The following is a 27196-nucleotide window of genomic DNA, read 5'->3' on the forward strand; positions in this document are numbered from 1 at the left end:
GTGTCGCCCAACGTTCCAGATCAGTGAGCTGTCAGCTCCGGACTGGTGTTGGTCGCTGAAAATCCTAGTTATACCCAACTGGGGATTGACTGCGACTGCTGAGAGGCAGCCCAAATGATGAGATAATTCCTGGGATTCCCTCCACCACCAAAGCTATTCAACCCTGACGATCTAATAAAGACCTTCAACTCTCGGGCCAGAGCCCAGGTCCAACAGTATTGGCCAAGGGAAGGTTTAGCGAGAAGACAAGAAGCAGTGGTAAGGTAACCATATGAAGCTTCAGTCAACGTCTAAAACACGTGCTTGAAGAGAATCTGCATTTATAGAGCACCTTTCATGACCTCAGGATGCGCCAAAGCACTCTACAGCCAATGAAATGCTTTTGGGGTAAGTCTCTGTCTTAGGAAAAGCGGCTGCCAATTTCAGCACAGCAAGATCCCACAACTGGCCTGTGGCAATGACCAGATGATCTCTTTTTTCATATAAAGTGATGTTGAATGAGGGGTAGGGATATCTACCTTGCTCTGGATCAAAACTAGGTCTTGGGGTTTTCAACATCCTCATGATACAGCAGATGGGACCTTGGTTTAAGGCCGCAGCACCTCCGACAGTGTCCTGTCCTGTCAGAGGAATGTCAGCCTATACGTTGGTGCTCTCAAGTCTTTGGAGTAGTATCTTGAGGTGGATGAATTATTGGTTAGGCCTTAGCTGCAGTGCCATGTCCAATCTCGGCATTATCCTTGAAAGATTGATGAGAATGGTAGCAAGGTGGAGGGAATTCTGTCATGTGGCAAGACTAGAGAAACTGGAATTGTGCTCCATCAGTAGAGACAGTTAAGTTAAGGGTTGATTTGATGGCAATGTTCAAACCATTGAGGTTTATTGGTTTACTAAGTAAGAAGAAACTACTACTACTGTGAAAGAGGATTGATAAATAAAGTTTCAGATAATTCACAAAAGATCCAGAAGGGGTTTTGTAATGGCTTCAATCCGGCCATTGAGGTTGGCCTATTGAAGTATGAACTCCCTGATTAAGGATCCAATTGATGGGCCAATCAGGGAGTCTTTGCCTTGTATTTAACTGGGAGTGTCAGTTCCTCTGGCACCCCGGGAGGTAGACTGCTGACTGCGAGCACTCTGTGTACTGCTGTTAGAGTTTGTAACTAAAGTGATTTTGATGAAGGGACTTCTGCCTCCAAAGACTTATTACAGGTATGAGGGGATTATAAAATGTAACAAATTATTATGATTTGGAATCCATTGCTTGAAAGGTGGTGGATGAAAATTCAACAGTAACCTTCAAAAGAGAACATCAAATTTAATGATTCATATGTTGAAGGAATTTAATGTTTAGATTGGGGATTGAAGGTTTTCAAGTAAGAAAATGGAAGCCCCTGGTGTGAAGCAGATAAACTGAATTAACTGGGAGTGAGGGTGGTACACTCAAGATAGAGGTGGGGGTGGGGATGCAATGCAAGCTGGGAGAAAGGGCAGGAAAAAAGAATGGGACGCACAGTGGTTAGCACTGCAACCTCACAGCACCAGGGACCCGGGTTCAATTCCGGCCTTGGGTGACTGTCTGTGGAGTGTGCACAAACTCCATGTGTCTGCGTGGGTTTCCTCCCACAGTCCAAAGATGTGTGGGTTAGGTGGATTGGCCAAGCTAAGTTGCCTCTTAGTGTCAGGGGGATTAGCAGGGTAAGTACGTGGGTGAGGGCCTGGGTGGGATTGCTGTTGGTGCAGGCTTGATGGGCCAAATGGCCTTTCTGCACTGTAGGGATTCTTTGATTATATTGACCAAAGGGTGCCCTGGGTTTATTTATTCATTAAAATCAGTGTACGAAGTGGGAAAACATTAAATAGCGAATGGCCCCTTTCTGTGTCTGGGTGGAGATGAGATGTCTACCGCTGTCTTCATAAACAGTATAAATTATTCATGTGGGTGTTGGAATCAGGGGTATTTTTGAAGGTGTAGATAATTAGTTTAATTTTCTATTTGGGACATCTCAGAAGTGCCACTTTGTCATGGTGATAGGTTGCAGGGAAGATACCATTTTTTTCTGGGTTTCTGAGTGTGATTATGCACAGGCATGGGCCATTTACGTTTAGAGCTGGAACAGCTCAGAAAGAGACAGCGAGAGAAAGCTGCCAGGAGCTGTACTCCGATAAGCAAGAAGGCAGCGAAATCTATGCTTGAGATGGGGATGCTCACAACAGTGGAATGCTGAAGCTAAATTGGTGGGTCACCCGGCCTAATGCTACTGGCAGGACCCCAAGATATCTCATACCTCAGAGAGAAAGAGGGAATACTGAGGAGAAACAAAGTGAATTCCTGGCAGCTGTGGCACACCTTGTTTCAGTCTGAAGGAATGCTCAAGTCCCTGGAACGTACAGAGAAACTCTTGGGTAGAAATAGAAAAAGAACAGGGATTGACTTGTTGAGATTTTCAGGCTTGAGGAATAGGTGTTACAAAACGTAGAGTTAAGTTGGTAGTACTTGCTTTGTTTAATTTTTGAACAGTAAAGGGTTTTGTTTGAAACATGGAAACTTATGAGTTATCCTTTCAGCTAATAACTGGAAGTTCAAATTTCTTTTTAAAAGTTAATGGTCTCCTTGAGATCATAACAATTGGTTTATATGCTTGAAAAGGAAATAAATTGCGTGGCTATGGTGAAAGAGCTGGGGAAGTGGGACTAATTGGATAGTCCCTTCAAAGAGCTGCCACAGTCCCAGTGTACTGAATGACCCTCTCTGTGTTCTATAATTCCATTCCATTCTATCAATAACGTACAAATACAGCAGAGTTCAGAGAGTTCCACAGTCTGCTACATCCCTGATCAAACTCTCAACAATTTGGCTTTTCTGCAAACATTTTACGTAATTTTTCACTCTCCTCCTTCCTCCCTGCGCTGCCCTCGCCCTCACTTTGGTTAGGCCCCTCCTACTCCAAGTCCTGGAAAGTGCTCCTCATGTGTCTGCCAGCCCAAACCTCTTCAGTATGAATGATGTCTCTGCTTCACAATCACCGTCTCCTGAGAACAGAGATGGACAGAGAACATCCTGTTTGATCTACGACCCGGCACGGTGGCACTGTTGCATCACAGCTCCAGGGACCCCGGGTTAGATTCCTGACTTGGATCACTGTCTGCGTGGAGTTTGCATGTTCTCCCCGTGTCTGCGTGGGTTTCCTCTGGATGCTCTGGTTTCCTCCCACAGTCCAAAGGTGTGCAGGTTAGGTTGATTGGACGTGCTAAATTAACCCTCAGTTTCCTGGGTTGTGATAGGTTAGAGGGATTAGCAGGGTAACTAAGTGAGGAGAGGGCCTGGGTGGGATTGTTGTCGGTGTAGACTTGATGGGCCGAATGGCCTTCTTCTGTACTGTCGGGTTTCTATGATTTCTATGACCCTCATGAGCTATTTTGTTCGGTTTGCCATCGTTTGATGTTCTCTGTGATAGCCCGCACATTCTGGGGTTTACTAAAATCACTGGGGTTTAACTTCCCTGAGAGCTGGGGATGACAGAGGGCTGAAGGGCAAGGCCACAGCTTGAAAGTGACAGGAAGATCGGTTAACACAGCAGCCAGGGTTGTCAGCGTGGACCACTTGCCTTTCCTCATACCTCTGTGCACATATCAGATAAGGACATGAGTCCATTTGCTTGTGATGCTGCACATAGTTAAATAATTCACTGCCTTGACTCACAAGAGGAGCATTTGGCCGAGGCACCACAAAGCAGCCAGTGCCAGTGGAACAATAACCCTGACACAAGCCACCAGGGAAGAAAATCATAACCGCGTAAAATGGATCCTGTGCCATGTATTTCTGGCTGGAGGGTTGATGGTCTTTCGCAAGTCCCGACCAAGGAATGACATTAGGAAATCTTTCTTCTTTCATTTTTGCCGAAACATTTTCATTCGATTCAAGTCAAAGATGGAAGAGTTCAAAATGAAAATGGACTTTGGGTCATTTCCCTTCAATAAAGATAGACAATGAGGAGGAAAAGGGAAGGTTTGAAAAACAAGTAGAAATCATGGTTACCGTTTGACTTTTAACTTTAAGTTGGGCGGCATGTGGCACAGTGGTTAGCACCGCTGCCTCACAGCACCAAGGAACCAGGTTCAATTCCAGCCTTGGGTGACTGTGTGGACTGTGTGACTGTGTGGACTGTGTGGTGCCGGCATCTCCACATCATGACTGTGTGGAGTCAGAGTCATAGAGGTTTACAGCATGGAAACAGGTCCTTTGGCCCAACTTGTCCATGCCTTCCCTTTCTTTAACCACTAAGCTAGTCCCAATTGCCCTCATCTGGCCCATATCCCTCTATACCCCATCTTACCCATGTAACTGCCTAAATGCTTTTTAAAAGACAAAATTGTACCCGCCTCTACTACTACCTATGGCAGCTCGTTCCAGATACTCACCATCCTCTGTGAAAAAATTGCCCCTCTGGACCCTTTTCTATCTCTCCCCTCTCACCTTAAACCTATGCCCTCTAGTTTTAGACTCCCCTATCTTTGGGAAAGATTTTGACTATCTAGATGATCTATGCCCGTTATTATTTTATAGACCTCTATAAGTTCACCCCTAAGTCTCCTACACTCCAGGGAAAAAGATCCCAGTCAATCCAGCCTCTCCTTATAACTCAAACCATCAAGTCCGGGTAGCATCCTAGTAAATCTTTTCTGCACTCTTTCTAGTTTAATAATATCCTTTCAATAATAGGGTGACCAGAACTATACACAGTATTCCAAGTGTGGCCTTACCAATGTCTTGTACAATTTCAACAAGACGTCCCAACTCCTGTATTCAATGTTCTGACCAATGAAACCAAGCATGCCAAATGCTTTCTTCACCACTCGATCCACCTGTGACTCCGCTTTCAAGGAGCTATGAACCTGTACCCCAGATCTCTTTGTTCTGTAACTCTCCCCAACACCCTACCATTAACTGAGTAAGTCCTGTCCTGGTTTGTCCTACCAAAATGCATCACCTCTCATTTATCTAACGGACTATGCACATTCTCCCCGTGTCTGCATTGGTTTCCTTTGGGTGCTCCGGTTTCTTCCCGCAATCCCAAGATGTGCAGGTCAGATAGATTGGCCATGCTAAATTGTCCCTTAGTATCCCAAGATGTGTCAGTTAGGGGGATTAGCCATGACAAATGTGCAGAGTTATGGGAATAGGGCAGGGGATGAGCCTGGCCTCTTCCTGCACTGTAGGGATTCTACGCTTCTTTGGTTTCCGATTCCTCCTACAGTGCTGAGCATTTTGAATTAAAGGTACAGGAATCATTCTTCCCCGTCTGACTCATGTGCTTTGGGGAAAAGTCTGTGTTTGTGCAATGTTCCCATTAATACCAAAGTGAACCGGGGAATATTCTTAAAAGAGGCTCAACTGATGATGATGACATGAGGTTCCAGGAAATGCCCATGTGACCTGAGGTTGCCATGGAGATGAAAAGCTGAGAAGCAAAAAGGTAAATAGAAACGTAATTGCAGTGGGTGGGTGTGGTGATTCTCACTTTAAGACCAGCCTCACTGAGTAAGGGACATGTGGTCTGAACAACCAATCAACACCTAGCGCAGGGAATTTTCCTAATGGGAGGAGGAGTTTTCCCAGTGAGAGAGACGGCACCAAGGAAGCATGCGGCTAATGAAGCAACATTGTAAGTTTGTTTCATAGAATCATAGAAACTCTACAGTGCAGAAGGAGGCCATTCAGCCCATCGAGCCTGCACCGACAACAATCCCACCTAGGCCCTATCCCCGTAACCCCACATACTTGCTCCGCTAATCCCTCTAACATGCATCTGTGATGACTTCAGCCAGGCTAATGAGGTTGGCTTGTTAGAGTATGAACTACCTGATGAGTCCTAGGGCTTGAAGTAGCGTTGAAGTTCTGTGCCTTGCTAACTCAGTTGGGAGAACATGGGACCCTTAATGTCAGGGTCGTGGGTTCAAACCCCGCTTTAGGCGTCATTTTTAAATACAAAAGAGATACCTGATGAGTCCTAATTGATGGTTAAATCAGGGAGCCTCCTGCTCCCTATTTAAAGCAGGTGTGTCAGCATCCCAGGCTGCATTCAGCAGGAAGCAACTGGATAGCTGGCTGTGTACAGGTATATGATGTAAATAAAGTAACTTGGTGATGGGACTTTTGCCTCTGTGGAGTTATTACAGCATCCCAGGACACTAAGGGGCAATTGAGCATGGCCAATGCACCTAACCCGCACATCTTTGAACTGTGGGAGGAAACCGGAGCGCCCAGAGGAAACCCACGCAGACACGGGGAGAATGTGCAAACTCCACACAGACAGTGATTGAACCCGGGTCCCTGGCACTGAGGCAGCAGTGCTAACCACTGTGCCACTGTGCTGCCCCTCCAGTGTGCCACTGTGCCACTCATGTTTGTTCACCTTGAGAAGCCTCCAGGTGTACACCTTCACAGTGGGGTTCAGAACACATAGAATGGATGTGAGTGGAAGCAAGAGAGGCTTCACAATGAATGGATCAGGTTTCTGTTTGACACTTTGGACTAGATCCTGGTGTTGAAGCGGGGCTCCAAGAATGAAGCTAAGTCTGTGTTACCGTGTGTGTTTCACAGTTGGAAAGAATGAAGATCTGAAGATGGGAAGAGCAGAGTGGATTTACAGGACCCACTGCTGCAACCCAGGAGCTGCCCCTTTTTAAGTTGTCCCTGAATTAATTTGATTTTGTCTGATTTGTTGGTACCAAAAAGAAATACCTGACGAATCCTAATTGATGGGGGGGTTAAATCAGGGAGCCTCATGCTCCCTATTTAAAGCAGGTCTGTCAGACTCCCAGCCTGCATTCAGCAGGGAGCAACTGGAGAGCTGGCTGTGTACAGGTGTACGGTGTAAATAAAGTAACTTGGTGACGGGACTTTCGCCTTCATGGAGTTATTACAAAACTTTAGGATTCTTCTCGAATGGATGGAATATTTTGGGCCAAATGTTCGTCATGCACCTTGACACCAGCCCATTCTCTGTGTTCTATAGACTAACCGCAGAACTGAAAGATTAGTTTATATCCACTTGGAAAGTTCTTTAAACAGATCATAAGTAAACTCAAAGACAGGAATAACTATAGCCAATCCACTACCATGACTTTTTAAAATTTGCTCTTGGGATGTGAGTCTCACTGGCAAGACCAGCATTTATTGCCCATCCCTAATTGCCATTGAGAAGATGGTGGTGAGCCGCCTTCCTGAACAGCTGCAATGCATGTGGTGTAGGTACTCCCACTGTGCTGTTAGGGAGGCAGCTTTAGGATTTTGACCCAGCGACAGTGAAGGAACAGTGATATATTTCCAAGTCAGGATGTTGAGTGACTTGGTGGGAGGAACTTGCAGTTTCATAGAATCCCTATAGGGAAGAAGGAGGCCATTCAGCCCATCAAGTCTGCACTCACTCTTGAACAGGGTATCTCCCCTCAGGCCCTTTCCCCATAACCCCACGTATTTACCCCACTAATTCCCCTAACCTACACTAAGGGGCAATTTAGCACGGCCAATCCACCTAACCTGCACATCTTCGGACTGTGGGAGGAAACCGGAGCACCCAAAGGAAACCCACGCAGACATGGGGAAAACGTACAAACTCTACACAGTCACCCAAGCTGGAATTGAACCTGGGTCCCTGGTGCTGTGAGGCAGCAGTGCTAATCACTGTGCCACCGTGATGGAGTTCCCATGCATCTGCTGCCCTCCTTTAGGCGGCAGAGGTCACAGGTTTGGAAGGTGCTGTCGAAGGAGCCTTGGTGAGTTGCAGATGGATACACACTGCTGCTACTGTGTGCTGAAGAAGGTGGGATTGATTGCTTAAGGTAATTGATGGGGGGCCAATCGAGCAGAGCCCTGCCTACCAGCTGGAAAGTTGGGGCTGGGGCCCTGCCTTTGCTGGCCCTAGGAACTGCGACTGAATTTTATATGGTTCAGGTAATTAATCGAGGATTTCCAGCTAATGAGGAAGCTAGCTGCTCTTCAGACTCAGCAGTGCCACTAGAAGCAGAGGCCACTATTGGAACTGCAGCCAGCCCAGGACCTTGTGCAGGGGCAGCACCTCCTGCTTGTTGTTCCATTACGGGGTATAAGGTTCACCATTACCCTCCTTTGGGCCCTCATGCAGGCAGTGGGGAGATGTCCTTAAGTGGCCATTAATTAGGAACATATCATAGAATCCTACAGTACAGAAGGAGGCCATTCGGCCCATTAAGTCTGCACCAACCACAATCCCACCCAGACCCTATCCCCACAACCCCATGCATTTACCCTAGCTAGTTCCCCTGACACTATGGGACAATTTAGCATGGCCAATCCACCTAACCCACACATCTTAGGAGGTGCGGGTGAGGTGGATTGGCCATGCTAAATGTCGTGTCAGGTGGTCTGGCTAGGGTCAGCTGAAAGGATTGATGGGTGTGCTGCTACCAGCTGCTAAATACCAGTGGGAGATGGATGGGGGCTGGGGGCTGGCACTCAGGCTCCCATCTGAATTTGTGCCCCCTCGCCCACCTACTGTCCCATTCTGGAGAGGGGTGGGGGTGAAGAAACAGCGGGTGGGGGGTTGGGGGAGGGGGGCATGTGGAGATGGTGGGCATAAAACTCCAGCCTAGGAGTTCAGGGGGAGGTTGTTTGTTGGTAGTCTTGGGCACGTTGGAATAATTCAAATTCTTAAGTCTAGACAAAGGGTGATGAACATTTCACAGAAAGATGACTCATCACATCACACAGGTCATTGCAACTTACATCCTGATCCTCCAGAACCAGAGTAAACATTTTCATCCTCATCATCCGACCCGGATCCTTCCAGATCTGTTAACGTCGCAAGGTCTTGGGTCTGTCTGGATGTGTGGTATGCCTAGATCAAAAGACACAAATGAACAAGATAAGCACCAAAGAACTAGATCTGACATTCAGCTCCATTCAATGACAATGCCAAGGACCACCATAGAACTATCGAAGAGTTACAGCACAAAGGGAGGCCATTCAGCCCATCTTTCCAATGCCAGCTCGGGGACACCCAGGTGGCCTTTCTAATCCCACCTTCCTGCACCTGGTGCACAGTCCTGTGTAGGGCTCAGCACTGGTACAGTGGGAAAAAAATTGGGAGACAAACAGATGGTTTTTCCAATCATATTTTTACATCTGCGGATTTAGATTCTTTCAACACAAAGTTTCGAGTGAACAAGATTGCGACACAGCAAAACTGACTGGGAATCAGCGACACATTGGAAATTCAACCAGCTGCGGAACATTGCTGGGAGACTCTCTGTAAACCATCTCCAAACTGTAAACAAAGATTGAGACACCTCTGTCACCAAAGACTCATCTTTACATATCTGTTTGAATGTGATTGAACCCAGTACAAAGGATGAGAGTGAACATGAATTCTTAAAGCTGTTTAACAAGTCGACAGGACCCGGTTCACCTCGATAAAAACAAACTGCTGCGGATGCTGGAAGGTCAGGAACGAGTAAAGTTTAAAGTTTATTTATTAGTTTCACAAGTAGGGCTTACATTAACACTGCAATGAAGTTACTGTCAAAATACGCTCGTCACCACATTCCGACACCTGTTTGGGCACACTGAGGGAGAATTTAGCACAGCCAATGCACCTAACCAGCATGTCTTTCGGATTGTGGGAGGAATCCGGAGCACCTGGAGGAAACCCACGCAGACATGGGGAGAATGTGCAGACTCTGCACAGACAGTGATGGATCTATCTTCAAAGCCTCAATGCTCTAAGTGTAACCGCAATACTTTCTGGATGTATCACAGCTTGGCCTGCTCTGACTAAGACCGTAAGAAACTCTTGTGGTTAAAGGGATCAAGGGGGAAGGGGGGATCAGGTTATTAAATTTGATGATCAGCCACGATCATAATGAATGGTGGAACAGGCTCGAAGGGCCGAATGGCCTACTCTTGCTTCTAGTCTCTATGCTTCTAAAAGGCTTTGAACGTAGTCCAGACCGTCACACAAACCAGCCTCCCATCCATTGACACTGTCTACACTTCCTGCTGCCTTGGCAAAGCAGCCAGCATAATCAAGGACCCCACGCACCCCGGATATTCTCTCTTCCATCTTCTTCCATCGGGAAAAAGATACAAAAGTCTGAGACCACATATCAACCGACTCAAGAACAGCTTCTTCCTTGCTGCCGTTAGACTTTTGGATGGACCTATCTCATATTAAGTTGATCTTTCTCTACACCCTAGCTATGACTATGACACTACATTCTGCACCCTCTCCCTCCCTTCTCCCCTATGTACTCTAGTAGTGTGCTTTGTCTGTATGGCGCGCAAGAAACAATACTTTTCACTGTATCCCAATACACATAACAATAATAAATCAAATCGAAAGACATGGGCAAGAGTTTCCTCTCAGCTGCAATGGTTCTCTGGGGAAAAGTTGTCCAAAATTGGCATCACCAGTGCAAGAGATCGCGGAGCCTGAAGTAAGTTTACATTTTTTTATTCATTCGTGGAACTTGGGTATCGCTGGCTGGCCTGTTTTTGTTGCCCATCCCTAATTGCCCTGAGTGTCTTGCGGGGCCATTTCAGAAGGCAGTTGAGAGTCAACCATATTGCTGTGGCCCTGGAGTCACATGTAGGTCAGACCAGATAAGGACGGCAGATTTCCTTCCCTAAAGGGAACCAGACGGGTTTTTTCGACAATCGACAATGGTTTCATGGTCATCAGTAGATTCTTATTTCCAGATATCCACTGCAAACCCAGTTTCCACAATCTTTTGCACTGAAAAACATTTGAAAAGCTATGCCCTAAAAAATTGGCCATTCCCCCAGGATGAAGGCGCGCCATTGGGAGTTTTCGCTATTCGCCCTGATTTTCGGACCTTTAAAGAGGTTTCAAAACTTGGACAGGAATTGGAAAAAGTACAAATATAATTACCTCAATAACTCAATGTAATTGAGTTTAACTAAGAAACTAATGATTGTACCTCAAAAGTCACAAATTGTTTTGTACTTTCTGTTCTTTTTAAAAGTCATTTTCAATAATTTAAAATCAAGTTAGTAATGGCTGGTGGTTTGCCACACTGATCTAAAAAGCATACTTGGCGTGATCGACCCATTTTCAGCTGAATTAATCAAACTGGACAAGCTAATTCCCTGAAGTATATCAAGAAATATCTTTTCAAGCAGATTACTTTTTAAACAGATATGTTTTAAAACTCTGTCCGATTGCATCAGATCATTGCAAGTTCTGTGTTCGCGGATAAAGCAAATAAATAAATTGAATTTCAAGAAAATACCAGAGGGCATGCACTTCAGGTGGGAGGGGGAAAAGTTCAAAGGAGATGTGAGGGGCAAGTTTTTTTTACAGAGTGGTAGGTGTCTGGAACACGCTGCCAGGGGTGGTGGTGCAGGCAGATACAATAGGGGCAATGAAGGGGCTTTTAGATAAGCACATGAATATTCAAGGAATAGAAGGATGTGGATCAAGGGCGGGCAGAAGAGATTAGTTTAATTAGGCGTCATGTTCGGCACAACATGTGGGCCGAAGGGCCTGTTCCTGTGCTGCACTGTTCTATGTAAAAGACTTTGAGCAGAATTTATACCAGTTTCACTGTTTGTGCCCAAAGTGAGAACTCCACTCCCCGTGCCCCCCCCCACCCTTGATATATTAGCGAGACCCTCCCACAAACACCACTTGACTGTATGCGGCTTCATAAAGCACATTTGTGCATGTAATTGCTCAGGTTACAATAATAACAAAGGATATGTAAACCTTCAAAGTTTAAGTTTGTTTATTAGTGTCACAAGTCGGCTTACATTAACACTGCAATGAAGTTGCTATGAAAATTTCCAAGTCGCCACACTCTGGTGCCTGTTCAGGTCAATACACCTAACCAGCACTTTCAGACTGTGGGAGGAAACTGGAGCACCCGGAGGAAACCCACGCAGACACGGGGAGAACGTGCAGACTCTGCACAGACAGTGACCCGAGGCCGGGAATCGAACCCAGGTCCCAGGAGGCAGCAGTGCTAACCACTGTGCCACCCAGGCCGCCCATTAAATCAACATTTTTGTTTTAAATCTTGTGGTATGGGCATTGCTCGCAAGATCAGCATTCTCTGTCCATCTCTCGTTGCCCTGGAGAAGTTTGTGTGGTGAAGGTGTTCCCACTCGGCCACTAATTCAGGAAGCGATAGCGATAAGATTGGCACAGAGTGATCCAAGGAGGTGACGTCCTCATGCTGCCCTTGTCCCTCTGGACTTGCCGGTTTGGCAGGTGCTGTCAAAACGGTTGATTGGTTGATGATTGTACCGTTTCCAGTCAGGCAGCTCTGGGGCTGAGACACTGAGTTCCCTTTCAGCAGAGCATCGCATCCCGAATCCCCAACCTCAATTAACATTCAGACTCGAGTAGCGTGTGACAAGAGCTGCCAGGTGGCACACGCACACAACTCATTCTGGGCCAAGGCATCTCGAAGGGAAGGAAAAGCTGACAAGGAAACCTTCCAGAAGCTGCAGTCGTCTCCTCTTCGTGGGACTGACAGGAGCTTTGAAAGGAGTTTGAGAGGCTGCACAAGGGCCTTGGCTCGCTGCCAAGGTAACTGCTGAAACAATCCAGCCCTTCAAAACACAGCAGAAGTCTTCTGTGTTGTCACTCGGCTCACTTAACCTCTTTCTGGCAAAGCAGCAATGGAAAGGCAAGCACACAAACCAATCAGATTGAATGTCCCCGCTGCTATCACGGCTGACAGTCCCGTAACCACCAGTTCACAGCTCCAGGGACCCGGGTTCGATTCCCGGCTCGGGTCACTGTCTATGTGGAGTTTGCATGTTCTCCCCGTGTCTGCCTGGGTTTCCTCCGGGTGCTCCGGTTTCCTCCCACAGTCCAAAGATGTGCACGTTAGGTGCATTGGCCATGCTAAATTGCCTCTTAATGCCCTGGGATGCGCAGCTTAGAGGATTAGCGGGTAAATATGTGGGGTTACGGGCCTAGGTGGGATTGTTGTCAGTGCAGACTCACTGGGCCGAATGGCCTCCTTCTGCACTGTAAGGTTTCTATAACTCTAAAGTGTACAGCTCCCAACGCGCTCTCCTACATTTTGACGAGTGATGTCTATAATTGTGCCCCTGGGTGATGTCAGTTCAATCAAACACGGTGCAAATATTTCACCCACCCACCAATGACTGCTTGGCGGTCTTGAGCTGCGCCGATTTTAGCTGGGAATAGATGAGTGCTTCTCACCTCATACATCCTCCTGACGGACCAGGTGAGACCAAGTCCCACTTTCTTCACTCCTTCCTCTCGTAAACAAAAAGCATTAGATCGAAACTGCAAATCTCACTCAGGCATCAATTGGTGCACAAGAACAGAAATAAAATGAAGTCATTTATTCAGTTCCTTTCATGACCACCGGTCATCATTTTACAGCCAATGAAAGACTTTTGGAATGCAGTCACGATGAGGGTCTCACAGTTTAACATCCCTTCCAAAGGTCGACAGGCAGATTTTCCAGTTTCACTTGCTCCAAGACCGGAAATGTTTTACAGATGCACCATAGAAAGCATTCTTTCTGGTTGTGTCCCAGCTTGGTATGGCTCCTGCTCTGCCCAAGACCACAAGAATTTACATAGCCCAGTCCACCAGGCAAACCAGCCTCCCATCCACTGACTCCGTCTACACTTCCCACTGCCTCGGAAGAGCAGCCAGCATAATTAAGGACCCCCACACCCCGGACATTCTCTCTTCCACCTTCTTCCATTGGGAAAAAGATACAAAAGTCTGAGGTCACGTACCAACCAACTCGAACAACTACTTCCCTGCTGCCATCAGACTTTTGAATGGACCTACCTTGCATTAAGTTGATCTTTCTCTACACCCTAGCTATGACTGTAACACTACATTCTGCACTCTCTCCTTTCCTTCTCTATGAATGGTAGGCTTTGTCTGTATAGCGCGCAAGAAACAATACTTTTCACTGTATACTAATACATGTGACAATAATAAATCAAATCAAATCAAATTCCTGCTTGAGGTGAACGGACCTTTAAATGGTCTGTCAAATTTTCCATCCCGCCAGTGAGGATTCCCAGACGGGAAAATTTACCTCAGCATCTTCATCTTCAGCCTCAATCTTCGCCTTTCTTTTGGAAATTGAAGGCACCACCTTGCAACGGCAGAGGTGAGAGTGCTCCCAACTGAACCACAGTTGACATCCCAGTTGATTCCCTAAGGAAACTGAATCTTTTGACTCATTCCTCATTTTCTGGGCAACACCCTGGGGGCAATGCTACCCCAGATATCCAGCCCCATACGCATTCTAATGGATTCAGTGGAAGCTACACCAATTGAGACATAGGTCCTTTGGATTAAACAACATACAAGTGGCACAATGAGAATTTTCAACGAGAAAGCTTGAATCATAAGACCTTTGAAATGAGTGCACTTTATCTCCCACCGTTGTGTCAGGAAATTACTTTTTCAATGTTCCAACATAAATTTAGTTGCTGCATTAAGTGGCTGTTTCGTCTAACCAAATCTTAAATCACTGGGATGAATGTCAGTCCAGTCTGAGTCCTCATTCACTGAACTAATCCACAAACTAACTGCAGTGGGTCTATTCTTCACTGGTTGTCAGTCCAGTCTCTCTGAGTCTTCAATCAATCATTGGGCTGCCTTGTAAACCCACTCCAGCCTCTAACTCTGAGGTGAAGAAACAAAAATATCTAAAACAGACTTAAGGACTGATTGCTCATGAAATGACAATACATCTTAGTCAAGGAGGGAGCAAGAAAACGTGGAAATTCGCAATACAGCTGAGAACACTTTTTGTAGTCTCAAATATTTGCTTTGAAACATAAAGCTATGTCGCTTTCCCACACTGCAGAGTTAAATAAAAACTCCTCTGCAAATTGGCTCAATACCAGACAGAAAGAGAACTCGGAAATTGTAGTCAATAGAGTGTAGTAAATTCTTGTTAAACACCATAAAACACCCTCCAGTTTATAGTGTGTTAACACAGGTTTGGATTAGGGCTGTGGTACGGGTATCGGGGGGACCCCTTATCCAGTGTGCCAAAGTCCAGATGGGCCCACAAATCGGGTCTCACTCTGGAAACTACGATTCCCATCAGGCACTGCTGTCCAGGCCAAGGTGCGCTGATCCCCCTGCACTTTGGGTCTGGCCTTATTTTCCATGTCAAGATTCAGGGCAGATTGGTCCGTCCCTCACACCGTTCCCCCCCACCCCGGGCAGAAAAATCAGTCCAGCTTTAATTTGTAATGAATTATTATCCTCAGCCTGTTGTGCTAATTTTCTAATGTATACTCATTTAAATATATCTTGACATGTATAGTTATGTCACCACAGGGAGTGATGGGATGTCCCTCAATGGGCTGAATGGCCTCTTTCTGCACTGTAAAAGATGAAGCAGCCATCGGTGGGTTTTGACAGGGAGATTCAGCAGCAATAAGAAAAAGCCTCTGTTAAAAATCTGTGTTCAACTTCTACGCCTGCCTTTACCTTCATTTGAATTCATCCAGAACAAAATAATACAACATATCCAACTCACACTTTCCGGTGGTTGGTGTTCTGGGATTTGGCTCTTCTATCTTGGACTCAGTGTACGGACTGGGTCCTTAAACTGTAGACTTCTCTGGTGTCTGCTTAAAATGTGTTTATTGGTGCTACATCTGGATAGTAGGTATGCTGCTCCTAGGCATGGTTCCATCTCTCTCTCGTGAGCCTAACACATGGCTGGCTGATGTCAGTGGTACTTCATCATCTATATCATACATTACCGTATCCTTTGTGTTAACCCTTTACTCTAGAGTTGGGGCAGGGAGTAGTTGGGGACAATTGAAGATTAGGAGGCCTGACCCTTTCCTCCCACTCGCAACACCCAGGGGTCTGAGGTGAAGTGCAGAGCTCCCAAAGCCCCCTAACTTGAGATTGGCGAACTCAGTGCTACTTGGCGATCCGTGTATATGTTCATGAAACAACTGGACAGTTATACTTCTTAATAAATGACATAAATCTTTAATTGGGCAGCTGTGCAAGATCTGCACATCTGGTGTCAACAACAGTCAGAATATAAAGTAGATGTTATGCCTCTTTGTCTCTAAAGCATTTTGTAGTTAGATCCCCAACATGACTTAACAAGCATTTATTTTTGCTTTTCCATTAATGTGTGTCCAAAACTATTTTCTTTCAACGCAGAAGTGGCTATAGGAGCGGCACTGTGGCACAGTGGTTAGCATTGCTGCCTCACAGCGCCAGGATACCAGGTTCAATTCCGGACTCGGGTCACTGTCTGTGTGGAGTTTGCACATTCTCCCCATGTCTGCGTGGGTTTTCCCCAGGTGCTCCGGTTTCCTCCCACAGTCCAAAGATGTACGGGTTAGGTTGATTGGCCATGATAAATTGACCCTAGTGTCAGGGGGATTAGCAGAGTAAATGCTTGGGGTTGCGGGAGTGGGGCCTGGGGGATTGTGGTCGATGCAGACTTGATGGGCCAAATGGCCTCCTTTTGCACTGTCAGATTCTATGATTCTATGACTGAGCCAGAAAGGAGAGGGTGAGAGGGAAAAGAGAGGCGTGAGTGAACCAGCAAAAGGAACAACAGAATCTGCCGCTTGGAAATTGTGCAGGTTTGACTGAATCAATCTGGACACCAACATTTTTCTGGTCAATCAGGGGTTGGCTGAACTGGTAACGGGAAAACTGATCCAACCAAATGTTCACAGAGGAGAGAAACCGGAGTTTTCACAACGTTAAAACAGTTTCCATCATCATTCGAATCTGAACTTGGAAACATTTCAAATATTTGTAGGAAATTTCCCAGCACTTTAGCTGACTTTCCACTCTAGCTAAATGAAGAATGTCCCAAGTTCCATTCCCAGTCTGTGCAGAGTCTGGACAACGAATGGGGTCCTACACTTGCCCTCACCTGGGGTTGGCAAGGCGAAGAAACAAACCTAATCACTTCACTGTGACCACTATCAGTGCATGAAGTGAGGGGAGAACCTGCCTACACTAGGGATTCTGCAGCGAGTAACTCACCACCCAACTCTCCAAAGCCTGTGCACCATCTACAAGGCCCAAGTCAGGAGTGTGATAGAACACTCTCTACTTGCCTGGACGAGTGCAGCTCCCACAACACCCAGGACAAAGCAGCCCCCTTGACTGACACAAAAAGGAATCATGCTTGACAAATCTACTGGAATTTTTCGAGGATGTAACTAGAATTGATGTGTGGGAGCCAGCAGATGTGGTTTATTTAGACTTTCAGAAGGGTTTTCGATAAGGTCCCACAGAAGAGATTAGCGTGTAAAATTAAAGGGTATGGGATTGGGGGGTCGTGCGTTGAGATGGAGAGAAAACTGGTTGGCAAACAGGAAACAAAGAATAGGAATAAACAGGGCTTTTTCCAAATGGCAGGCAGTGACGAGTGGGATACTGCAGGGAACAATGCGATTCACTGTATATATTAATCATTTAGATGAGGAAATTCAATGTATTATCTTCAAATTTGCAGATGATACAAAGTTAGGTAGGAGGGTGAGCTGTGAGGAGGGTGCAGAGATGCTTCGTTGTGATTTGGACAAGTTGAGTGAGTGACCAAATGCATGACAGATGCCGCACAATGTGGATAAATGTGATATTATCCACTTTGGTAGCGAAAACAGGGAAGCAAATTGTTATCTGAATGGCTATAGATTGAGAAAGCTCCAGAGGGAGTGCAGCAAAGGTTCACCAGAGTGATTCCCGGGATGGCGGGACTGACGTATGAGGAGAAATTGAATCGGTTCGGATTATATTCACGTTTCGAAAAATGAGGGGCAGGAGGATCACATAGAAATCTATAAAATTCTAACAGGACTAGACAGGGTAGGTGCAGAAAGGATATTCCTGATGATGGGGAAGTCCAAAGCCAGTGTCAGCCCTTCAAGCATGCTCTGCCATTCATTACGATCATGGCTAATCATCCAACCTGTTCCCGCCATTCCCCCATATCTTTTGATCCCTTTATCCTCAAGTGCTATATCTAACTCCTTCTTGAACACATGCAATGTTTTGGCCTCAACTACTTTCTGTGGTAGTGAATTCCACAGGCTCACCACTCTCTGGGTGAAGAAATTTCTCCTCATCTCTGTCCTAAATGGTCTACCCTGTATCCTCAGACTATGATTCCTAGCTCTGGACTCCCCACCATGGGGAACATCCTTCCTGCATCTACCCTGTCCAGTCCTCTTTCTTTATGAGAGCCATAAAAGGAGGCCATTCAGCCTATAGAGTCCATTCTGGCTACTTGTAGAGCAACTCACTCAGTCCCATTCCCCTCTTCGAACTCTATAAGTTGAGTGTGGAATGTGTTAGCCTCAGAAAACATCGAAGAAAAAACGAAGGATAGGCCTCCCAAACTTGCGACTTTTAAACTGTACTCTTTGTTTTAATTCCCTGTGAAACTGTACAACACAACCGATTTCTTTGAAATTTTACATTTATAGATTGCTCCCAAACCCTGATGCTTATCCAGATAACCTTTGCTCCAAGTTGTATTTTCCCTTTTAAAAACAGCAGCAACCGCACATAGCTGGAAAGATTACAAGAGCTGTGTTTGTGTTTGAGCTATTTCGGGTTAACATCCTTCAAAGAGAGTGACCTCTTTCTGTCTTCACGTTGACGTTTGTTCCTCTGCTCCCCCTTTGGCTCAGGTGGCTGATGTGTGCCAAGTCATGTGGCTGTGAGCCACGCAGTTACGGGAACAATTCCAGCTTTAATCCCAGCTCCTTTGCCAAGTTATCTCTCAGCTGGGGAAGGTTGGGGGAGCTGAGTACAAACAAAGCTAACTGCAGTACTCCCAAGTGAGAGGAAGGAAATAAATCAGCCCAGATTCCTACTCCGAGTCAATGGCCCACGCTGGGAGGTGTGTCTGGATGCTTGGTGAGAAGCGATTGGATTATGCATGTTGTGTGTGATGCTATCATAGAATCCCTATAGTGCAGAAGGAGGCCATTCGGCCCATCGAGTCTGCACCGACCACAATCCCACTCGGGCCCTATTCCCGTAACCCCACATATTTACCCTGTTAATCCCCCTGACATTAGGGTCAATTTAGCATTGCCAATCAACCTAACCCGCACATCTTTGGAGTGTGGGAGGAAACTGGAGCACACTGAGGAAACCCAAGCAGACACGAGGAAAATGTGCAAACTTCACACAGACAGTGATCCGAGGTTGGGATTGAACCTGGGTCCCTGGCACTGTGAGGCAGCAGTGCTAACCACTGTGCCACTGTGCCGCCCCTTCTGCAATTGAATATTCAATTCTGCAATTGAATAACCACGCCAACACATATTGTCCGCACACTTAAGTGAGGCACCCCACAGCAACTGCCAGGGAACTCTATCCTAAAGGATAAAATAATCCTGAAATCCCCAAATTTGTTCTTCAATTCCATTTCTCACCTGAACAAACAACCATCCGAACTAAATGGAAAGCGTGCTGGCAACTGGCCTACTGTTGACATGAGGTAGGACAATGGCATTGTGGGAATGGCACTGGGCTAGTAATCTAGAGACCTAAGCTGAAGAGTTCAGATCCTACCGGCATGTTGGAAAATTTAAATTCAATGAACGAAGAGTACATAATTGCTTCCGATCTGGATAAAATGACAGAAGCTAATTAAGTTAACACACTGCTTTATCCAGTAGGTCCAATAGCTGATGATATAACAGCTAGACAATGAATCATCTGCAAACTTTGAAGAAGTTTTAAAATCATTCAATGCTTATTTTAGCATCAGGGGTAACAAAATTCTTGAAAGGGCTAAATGTAATTACTGCATCCCACAGCCAGGGGAGCCTGTCGACTTCTTTATTACTGAGTTGTACAGAATGGCTGAAAGTTGTGAGTGTCTGAACGCTGAGATAATCAGAGGTAGAACAGTTATCGGAGTGGCAGGCGACACGTTCTCAGACATGCTTCAAGTGAAGGAAGGCACCTCTTGAGAAAGCCATCCAGATTGTCAGGCAATCTGAAATACGCTTGCAGTACAGATCCAGATTGAGGGAAGTAAGCAAACTGTGTTACAGAGTGAAGCCCAATATCCAGCTAATGGGCAGCACAGGAACAGAGACACTCCAAACCAAGGCAAGCAATACCCTAACTGACCAGTAGAGCGACCATGCCAGCGCTGTAGAGCAAAGCACCCCGCAGGTGTGATCAATGGCAGGCCATTTCACCCAATGCTTTCATTGGAACTCAATAGGACACTCGGGAAGCAATGCAAAGTCAAAATATTAAAATGCACAGAAGATCCCAAGAGGATTGACGAGGTGGAGACAGCACACCAGGAGGACACACAGAAATGCTTCTTGAGTGAGGTCAAAGATCCTGGATTTTTGTTCTGGAGTGCGCATATCTCAGTTAATGTCCATCTCACAAACCTGAGGCTGGACACTGGAGCCAGCATTACGGTCCTTTCGGACAAAGAGCAGTGGCTGAGAGACCTCTGGCTACAAACAACGGATGCACCACTCTGTGGGCCTGGAGGAATCCAACTTCTGGTCATCGCTATGACTCTGGAACCAATAAAGTGTGGCAGCAAACAAATCTTTAGCAGCGATGTTGTAAATACATGGGGTAAACTGGGAAAACTTGTAGCTGTGTTGGATAAAGAGTTGGGGTTGGGGGGGGAAACATAATGTCAGGATATATTACGCGATTAAGGGTCTATTCAGAAGGACAAGAGCAGATACCTGGGAAAACCACCACCTGGAAGTTTCCCTCCAAGTCACCCACCATCCTGGCTTGGAAATATATCACCTTTATTTCACTGTGGCTGGGTCAAAATCCTGGAATTCCCTCCGTAACAGCACTGTGGGCGTACCTACATTACATGGACTGCAGCAGTTCAGGAAGGCAGCTCACCACCACCTTCTGAAGGAAAATTAGGGGTGGGTGATAAATGCTGGCCTAGCCAGTGACGCCCACATCCCATAAATTAATTTTAAAAAATAAGGGTCAAGCACATAAAGGATTAATGTGGGACGGAGTACAGTACTGCCCACACAATGATGTAAGAGAACACATGACCAGCACCTAGGAGTAATGTAGTCTTGGACAGAGCTGTGTGTAGAAGCAAGCATGGAAACAGCTCCGAGCTTGGATCTTTATTGTACCAATGTATATAGTTTCTAGTAGTTAATAAATACTTCCTGTTGAACTATCCAAGAGTATTGATATCTTAATGAGACTTACCGAGCTACAGCCAACACTTTACAACATTGTGCTTGCCAATAATAATAAGGATCATTGTCCTTCTAAGTGTCGGCAGCTACTCGAGACGATTTTAAAAAGAGATGTGACTGATAAAACTTGCCTTTCTGTGCATCTCGGGTTGTAATTTTCTGTACCTGGATGACTTTTCTTGCTAATATTGTCGAGAACTCAATCAATCTTCAAGGTGTGTTTTCACTTTAAATAACTCGACATCAGGGTACCAATTATTTCCAGTTTCCGCAAGATTATCCTGTCCATTACAAGCCAAAAGCTGAATATGACACCAGGTTGTATCTTTCCGACCTTGTGAAAGCTCTTATTAATGAGAAGCAGCTGCCCTTGTAACTACAGGCAGTTTCAGTGTGTCACACACTCCAGGAATCTCCAAATGATCTCCAGATGGACAAAACCACAGGGCCTCAGTTACTGATTTACGGTTGGGATTGAAATTGGATGGGTTACGATTGGATTGTGCCTTGTCCACAATCTCTATTCTGTTAATCGGGTTCACATAGTGCTGACCCATTCGAAAAAGAAATGTCTCGCAATGCTAGAAATGTGGGACAATTCCAAAAATCAAGAGAGATTTTAGGAAGTGAAAAGAAGTAACTTTGAATTCCACTCAATCTGCACCAATGATTGTGGGACTCTTGACAGACACTGTTACTTCAGGCCAAGAAAAGGAAAGGGGGAAAACCACAATTCCTGACACATCTCTGGTACCAGACAATGATTGCAAACTGTGTGTTTCCTAAACGCGGTATGTGAAATGGTGAACGAGTCATAGTTGGCCATTCTTGAATGGCGTCCAATGGCTGCTTGCAAACCTCCGATTTCCATCATGAGCAGCCATGCCTTCAGCTGCCTGGGGCCTAAACTCTGAAATTCTCTCCCTCAGCCTCTTCAACTCTCTCCCAGTCTCTCTCTTTTAACTCACTCATTTTAAATCTGTCCCTTTGGTTAACATAGGAACATAGGGATTAGGAGAGGAAATAGGCTAATTCAGCCCTTCGAGCCTGCTCCGCCATTCAATCAGATCATGGCTGATCTCTCCCTGGTCTCAAATCCACCTCCCCACCTGTTCCCCATATCCCTTTATCCTGTTTTTTATTCGAAATATATCCATCTCCTTCTTGAAACAATTCAATGATTCAGACTCCACCGCACTGTGGGGCAGCGAGTTCCACAAATTCACCACCCTCTGCGAGAAATAGTTCCCCCTCATCTCCATTTTAAATCTACCGCCTCTCAACCTATACCTGTGACCTCTTGTTCAAGATTGTCCCACAAGGGGAAACATTTGGTCTACATTTACTTTATCAATCCCTTTAAAAATTTTATATACCTCGATCGGATCCCCTCTCACCCTTCTAAACTCCAGCGAGTACAAACCCAAACTGTTTAATCTCTCCTCATACATCAACCCTTTCATCCCCGGAATCAATCAGGTGAACCTCCTCTGAACTGCCTCCAATGCCACCACATCCTTCCTCAAATAAGGAGACCAAAACTGGACACAATACTCCAGATGTGGCCTCACCAACAATCTATACAATTGCAACAACACTTCTCTACACTTGTACTCCACTTTAAACTTTTGGTCATCTTGTTCCAATGTGTTTCAATGTCAAATTTTATTTGGTAATGCTTCCGTGAACCATCTTAGAAACACTTCACCACATTAAACATGCTTATAAAGACAAGTTGTTTCAGGAAAGGCACAGATGGTTCCCTTAAGATAGTGGACTCAGTTGTGTGTTACAGAGACTGGGAGAATTTCAATTCAGGATGCCTAATGGCACAAGGATCCATTCTAAATTCAGCCTATTTTGTTCCAGCATTAGGGATATATTATTTAGCATAGCTACTAACAAGTACTGCAAATTCATGGCACAGTGAAATATCTAGTGAGAGGTTGGGTTGTGTGGACTACAGGAGCCTGTACACATCAGGAAAACTGACTGCATCTTCTAAAAGCTCAGAAATATTCAAAACTTAAAATGGTCTAGTCCTTTTCATTCAAAGCAGCTGAGCTGCAATGGTCTGTTTTATTATTTATTTTTTATTTATTAGCATCACAAGTAGGCTTACATTAACACTGCAATGAAGTTACTGTGAAATTCCCCTAGTCGCCACACTCTGGCGCCAGTTCGGGGACACTGAGGGAGAATTTAGCACGGCCTATGCACCTAACCAGCACGTCTTTCGGACTGTGGGAGGAAACCGGAGCACCCGGAGGAAACCCACGCAGACACGGGGAGAATGTGCAAACTCCACACAGACAGTGACCCGGGTTGTGAGGCAGCAGTGCGAACCACTGTGCCACCCTGCTGCCCTAATGTAACACACCGTAATGTGACTTTAAGAGACAGCAGCGCAACATTTCCAGAAAGGAAGTGTGTCATGTGATCCAGTCTCAGTTTCACTGTGGCCGTGAGCAGAACACAGCGCTCACAGCTCTGCTGCTGATGTCTTCAATCTTTCTACATCTGTATAGTCGTTCTTATGTGTCTAGTCTCAACAAATGAACCCACAACGTATTTCCACAATCCCTTATGAATGATTGGTGCCTCTATAGCATTATAAAAACATAACAATAGTCAAACATTAATTTTTCTTTGGCACTAAATTTTGACTCCTCTGTGTTATTTATATTCTTTCCTGCTACAACAAAAACTGGCTTATTAGAAACAGGCTGTGCTTTGAGTCTGAAAGATGAATGATACTATTGTCATATCAGTCTGCGCTTTGTGTATTGCCTCAGTGATACACTTTGAACAGAGAGTTGCAGTGTGAATCTGAAGCCTGTAATCACGTAACATCTTTAATAATGTCATTCTTCTCCACAAAGACTGATATCCTTCCTGCAAAGTCTGCTGAGAAAGTCTGACTCGGCAACACCAGAGGGGCTAGCCGGTTTACAGAGAGAACAAGGATCTGTAGGGGCGGGCGGGGGGGGAGGGGGGGGGGGGGGTGGGAGTCAGGATTTAGTAGTCGATTGTTTGGTCACTGTCTTCCACGTAGGACATGATTAAGGAATTTCAATCCACATAAAATGGGAAGGATGAGCAGTGTTTATCCTCTATGGTGGCACAGTGGCAGTGGTTAGCGCTGTGCCTCACAGCGCCAGGGACCCGAGTTTGATTCTGGCCTTGGGTGACTGTCTGTGTGACATTTGTTTAAGTTTATTTATTAGTGTCACAAGTAAGCTTACATTAACACTGCAATGAAGTTACTGTGAAAATCCCCTTATCGCCACACTCCGGCGCCTGTTCTGGTACACTGAGGGAGAATTTAGCACGGCCAATGCACATAAGTACGCCTTTCGGACTGTGGGAGGAAACCAGAGCACCCGGAGGAAACCCACACAGACATCGATCCAAGCCTCAAATTGAACTTGGGTCCCTGACGCTGTGAGGCAGCAGTGCTAACCACTGTGCCACCGTTTGCATGTTCTCCCCGTGCCTGCGTGGGTTTCCTCCGGGTGCTTTGGTTTCCTCACACACTCCAAAGATGTGCAGGTTAGGCGGATTGGCGATGGAAAGTTGCCCCTTAGTATCCAAAGATGTGTGTAGGTTAGGGGGATTATCCAGGATCAATGCATGAGGTTATGGGGATAGAGCTGGGGAGTGTGGGCCTAGGTGGAATGCACTTCCGGCGGGTCAGTGCAGCTTTGATGGGCCAAATGGCCTCTTTCTACACTGTAGGAATGCTATGTTTTAATAGTATGCATCATTCAGAGATAATGCACCTATCCTTTATGCCTGCATCCTGCTGAAATCAATTTCCTTCTGAGCTCAAATGCCTCAATATATTGCTAAGTAGTTTTGAGTTTTGCGAAAACCTTACTTCTGGCTGCCCGTGTGGATATAGAGATGAGAACTGAAAGGAGATTACTTTCCTCCCAATTGCAAATCGACACTGAGTACCCAGTGGCAGCGCCTTCAGGAACAGAGAGGAGGCAATGAAGGAAAACATTTATAATCACAAACAGATAAGTGGAAGTGGAAATTTAATTGAGTCTCTGGGTTCCCAAGAATGGTGGGGCTTCAATCGTGTGACTGAAGAATTCATTAAAATCTCTTAATTAAATTAGAATTTTATAACTCACTTCAAATTACGTTTTTGCTTGTATTTACTCATTAACTGGTTCAAATACACTGATATTCTAACATGGGAGCATAACTTCCCCCCTGTTCCTAAGATAGTCTTCTCCCTGAGAAAATGACTCCTGGGATTCCTGCAGGCATGGATTTGAAAATTTGCCTTGGTCGATGAAGGTTACGATTTTAGGTGTTTCTTCGGGAATATTATTTCCATACATTTGCATATCATTATCAGCCCTCTACATCTGAATCAATTCTCCCCCCCCGCCTCTTCGCCATCCCAAACCCCATAAGAAAGTCCATTCACGTTGGCAGACTGGTGTGGAACCAAATGGTCTCCCAAGACGTGCACCTGGCGAGCAGAGCTCCCAGAGCAGCTCAGGTGAGTTAATTGCTCCTGAGGGAGAGAGTCATGCCTGGGCACTACCCCAATAGTGCCAGGGGGGCAGTGCCAGAGAGGGTTGTGTGTGTGAGGGAGGGGCAGGGTTCCTTGGTGACTTATTGTACTCTGGGATGGTCTTTAAAAATGGTGCTTCGATCTTCAACAAAATACTTTACTGGCGGGCGCTTCAATCAGAGGCCGCCCTGCCAGCGTGACGTTGTGGGGCCCGCTTATTGCTGCCATCGTATCTATGTCTCGAGCGATATGGTGGAGAAACTGAAAGGAGATTACCAATCGCCATTGGTGCCAGTGGCTACAATGCTGCTTTTCCCACCGCTATCGGCCTTTGCCGGATATAGGGAAAATTCCGCCCATAGTCAACATGTCGGTTATAATTAAGGACCTTTCATTAATATTCAACCTTTGCCACTCAGCGAATTCAAAACTATAATCCAACCTGAGGTTCGGCGCTGCTAATGACACTACAGGTTACCCTCAATGGGACTTCTGCCAGGGTCACTCATCTGGGAGAGATCAGAGTTGGTTGTGGTCATTTTGCTACTGATGTGAATTCCTTCTTCGCTGGCTATAATTCATTCCCAAAGTAAAACCCTCTCAATCCATTGCAAGTTTATTTCCAAAAGGATTTGCGTTCACTTTAATTCTGTTTTTCATGATGCAGACCAGTTTTTGTTTGAGAAACATGGAATCCAGAAGCAGGAGGAGGCCATTCGGCCCTTCGAGCCTGCTCCGCCATTCATCTTGATCATGGCTCATCATCAAATTCAATATCCTGATCCTCCCTTCCTCCCATATCCCCTGATCCCTTTAGCCCCTCAAACTATATCTAATTTCTTCTTGAAATCACACAACATTTTGGTCTCAACTACATTCTGTGATAGTGAATTCCACACATTCACCACATTGTGGGTGAAGAAATTTCTCCTCACCTCAATCCTAAAAGATTTAGCCCTTATCCTCAAACTATGACTCCTAGTTCTGGACTCCCCCGCCATTGTGAACATTCTTTCCGAATCTACCTGTTAGAATTTTATGAGTTTCTATGAGATCCCTTCTCACTCTTCTAAACTCCATTGAATATAATCCTAAACAACTTAGTCTCTCCTCATATGACAGACCTGTCATCCCAGGAATCAGCCTGGTAAACCTATAGAGGTACTCCCTCTATAGCAAGGACATCCTTCATCAGATAAGGACATCCTTCATCAGATAAGGACACCAACACTGCACACAATATTCCAGATGTGGCTTCACCTACGCCCTGTACAATTGCAGCAAAACATCCCTATTCCTATACTGAAATCCTCTCACTATGAAGGCCAACATACCATTTGTCTTCTTTACAACCTGCATGCTTACTGTCAGCGATTGATGCACGAGGACACAAAGGTCTGGCTGAGTATCCAGTT

General features: G+C 45.7%; 1 protein-coding gene across 1 annotated transcript in view; it reads right to left on the minus strand.

Annotated features, from left to right (window-relative positions):
* The window catches only part of LOC144509412 (uncharacterized), a 254968-nt gene that overhangs the window by 17749 nt on the left and 210023 nt on the right, over nucleotides 1-27196 (minus strand). The window contains exon 2 of the mRNA XM_078238257.1: nucleotides 8768-8879. Within this exon, the coding sequence (XP_078094383.1) occupies nucleotides 8768-8879 (112 nt within the window). The remainder of the gene's footprint in view (nucleotides 1-8767; nucleotides 8880-27196) is intronic.

This window comes from Mustelus asterias, chromosome 21 (assembly GCF_964213995.1).
Source record: "Mustelus asterias chromosome 21, sMusAst1.hap1.1, whole genome shotgun sequence".
NCBI classification, from domain to species: domain Eukaryota; kingdom Metazoa; phylum Chordata; class Chondrichthyes; order Carcharhiniformes; family Triakidae; genus Mustelus; species Mustelus asterias.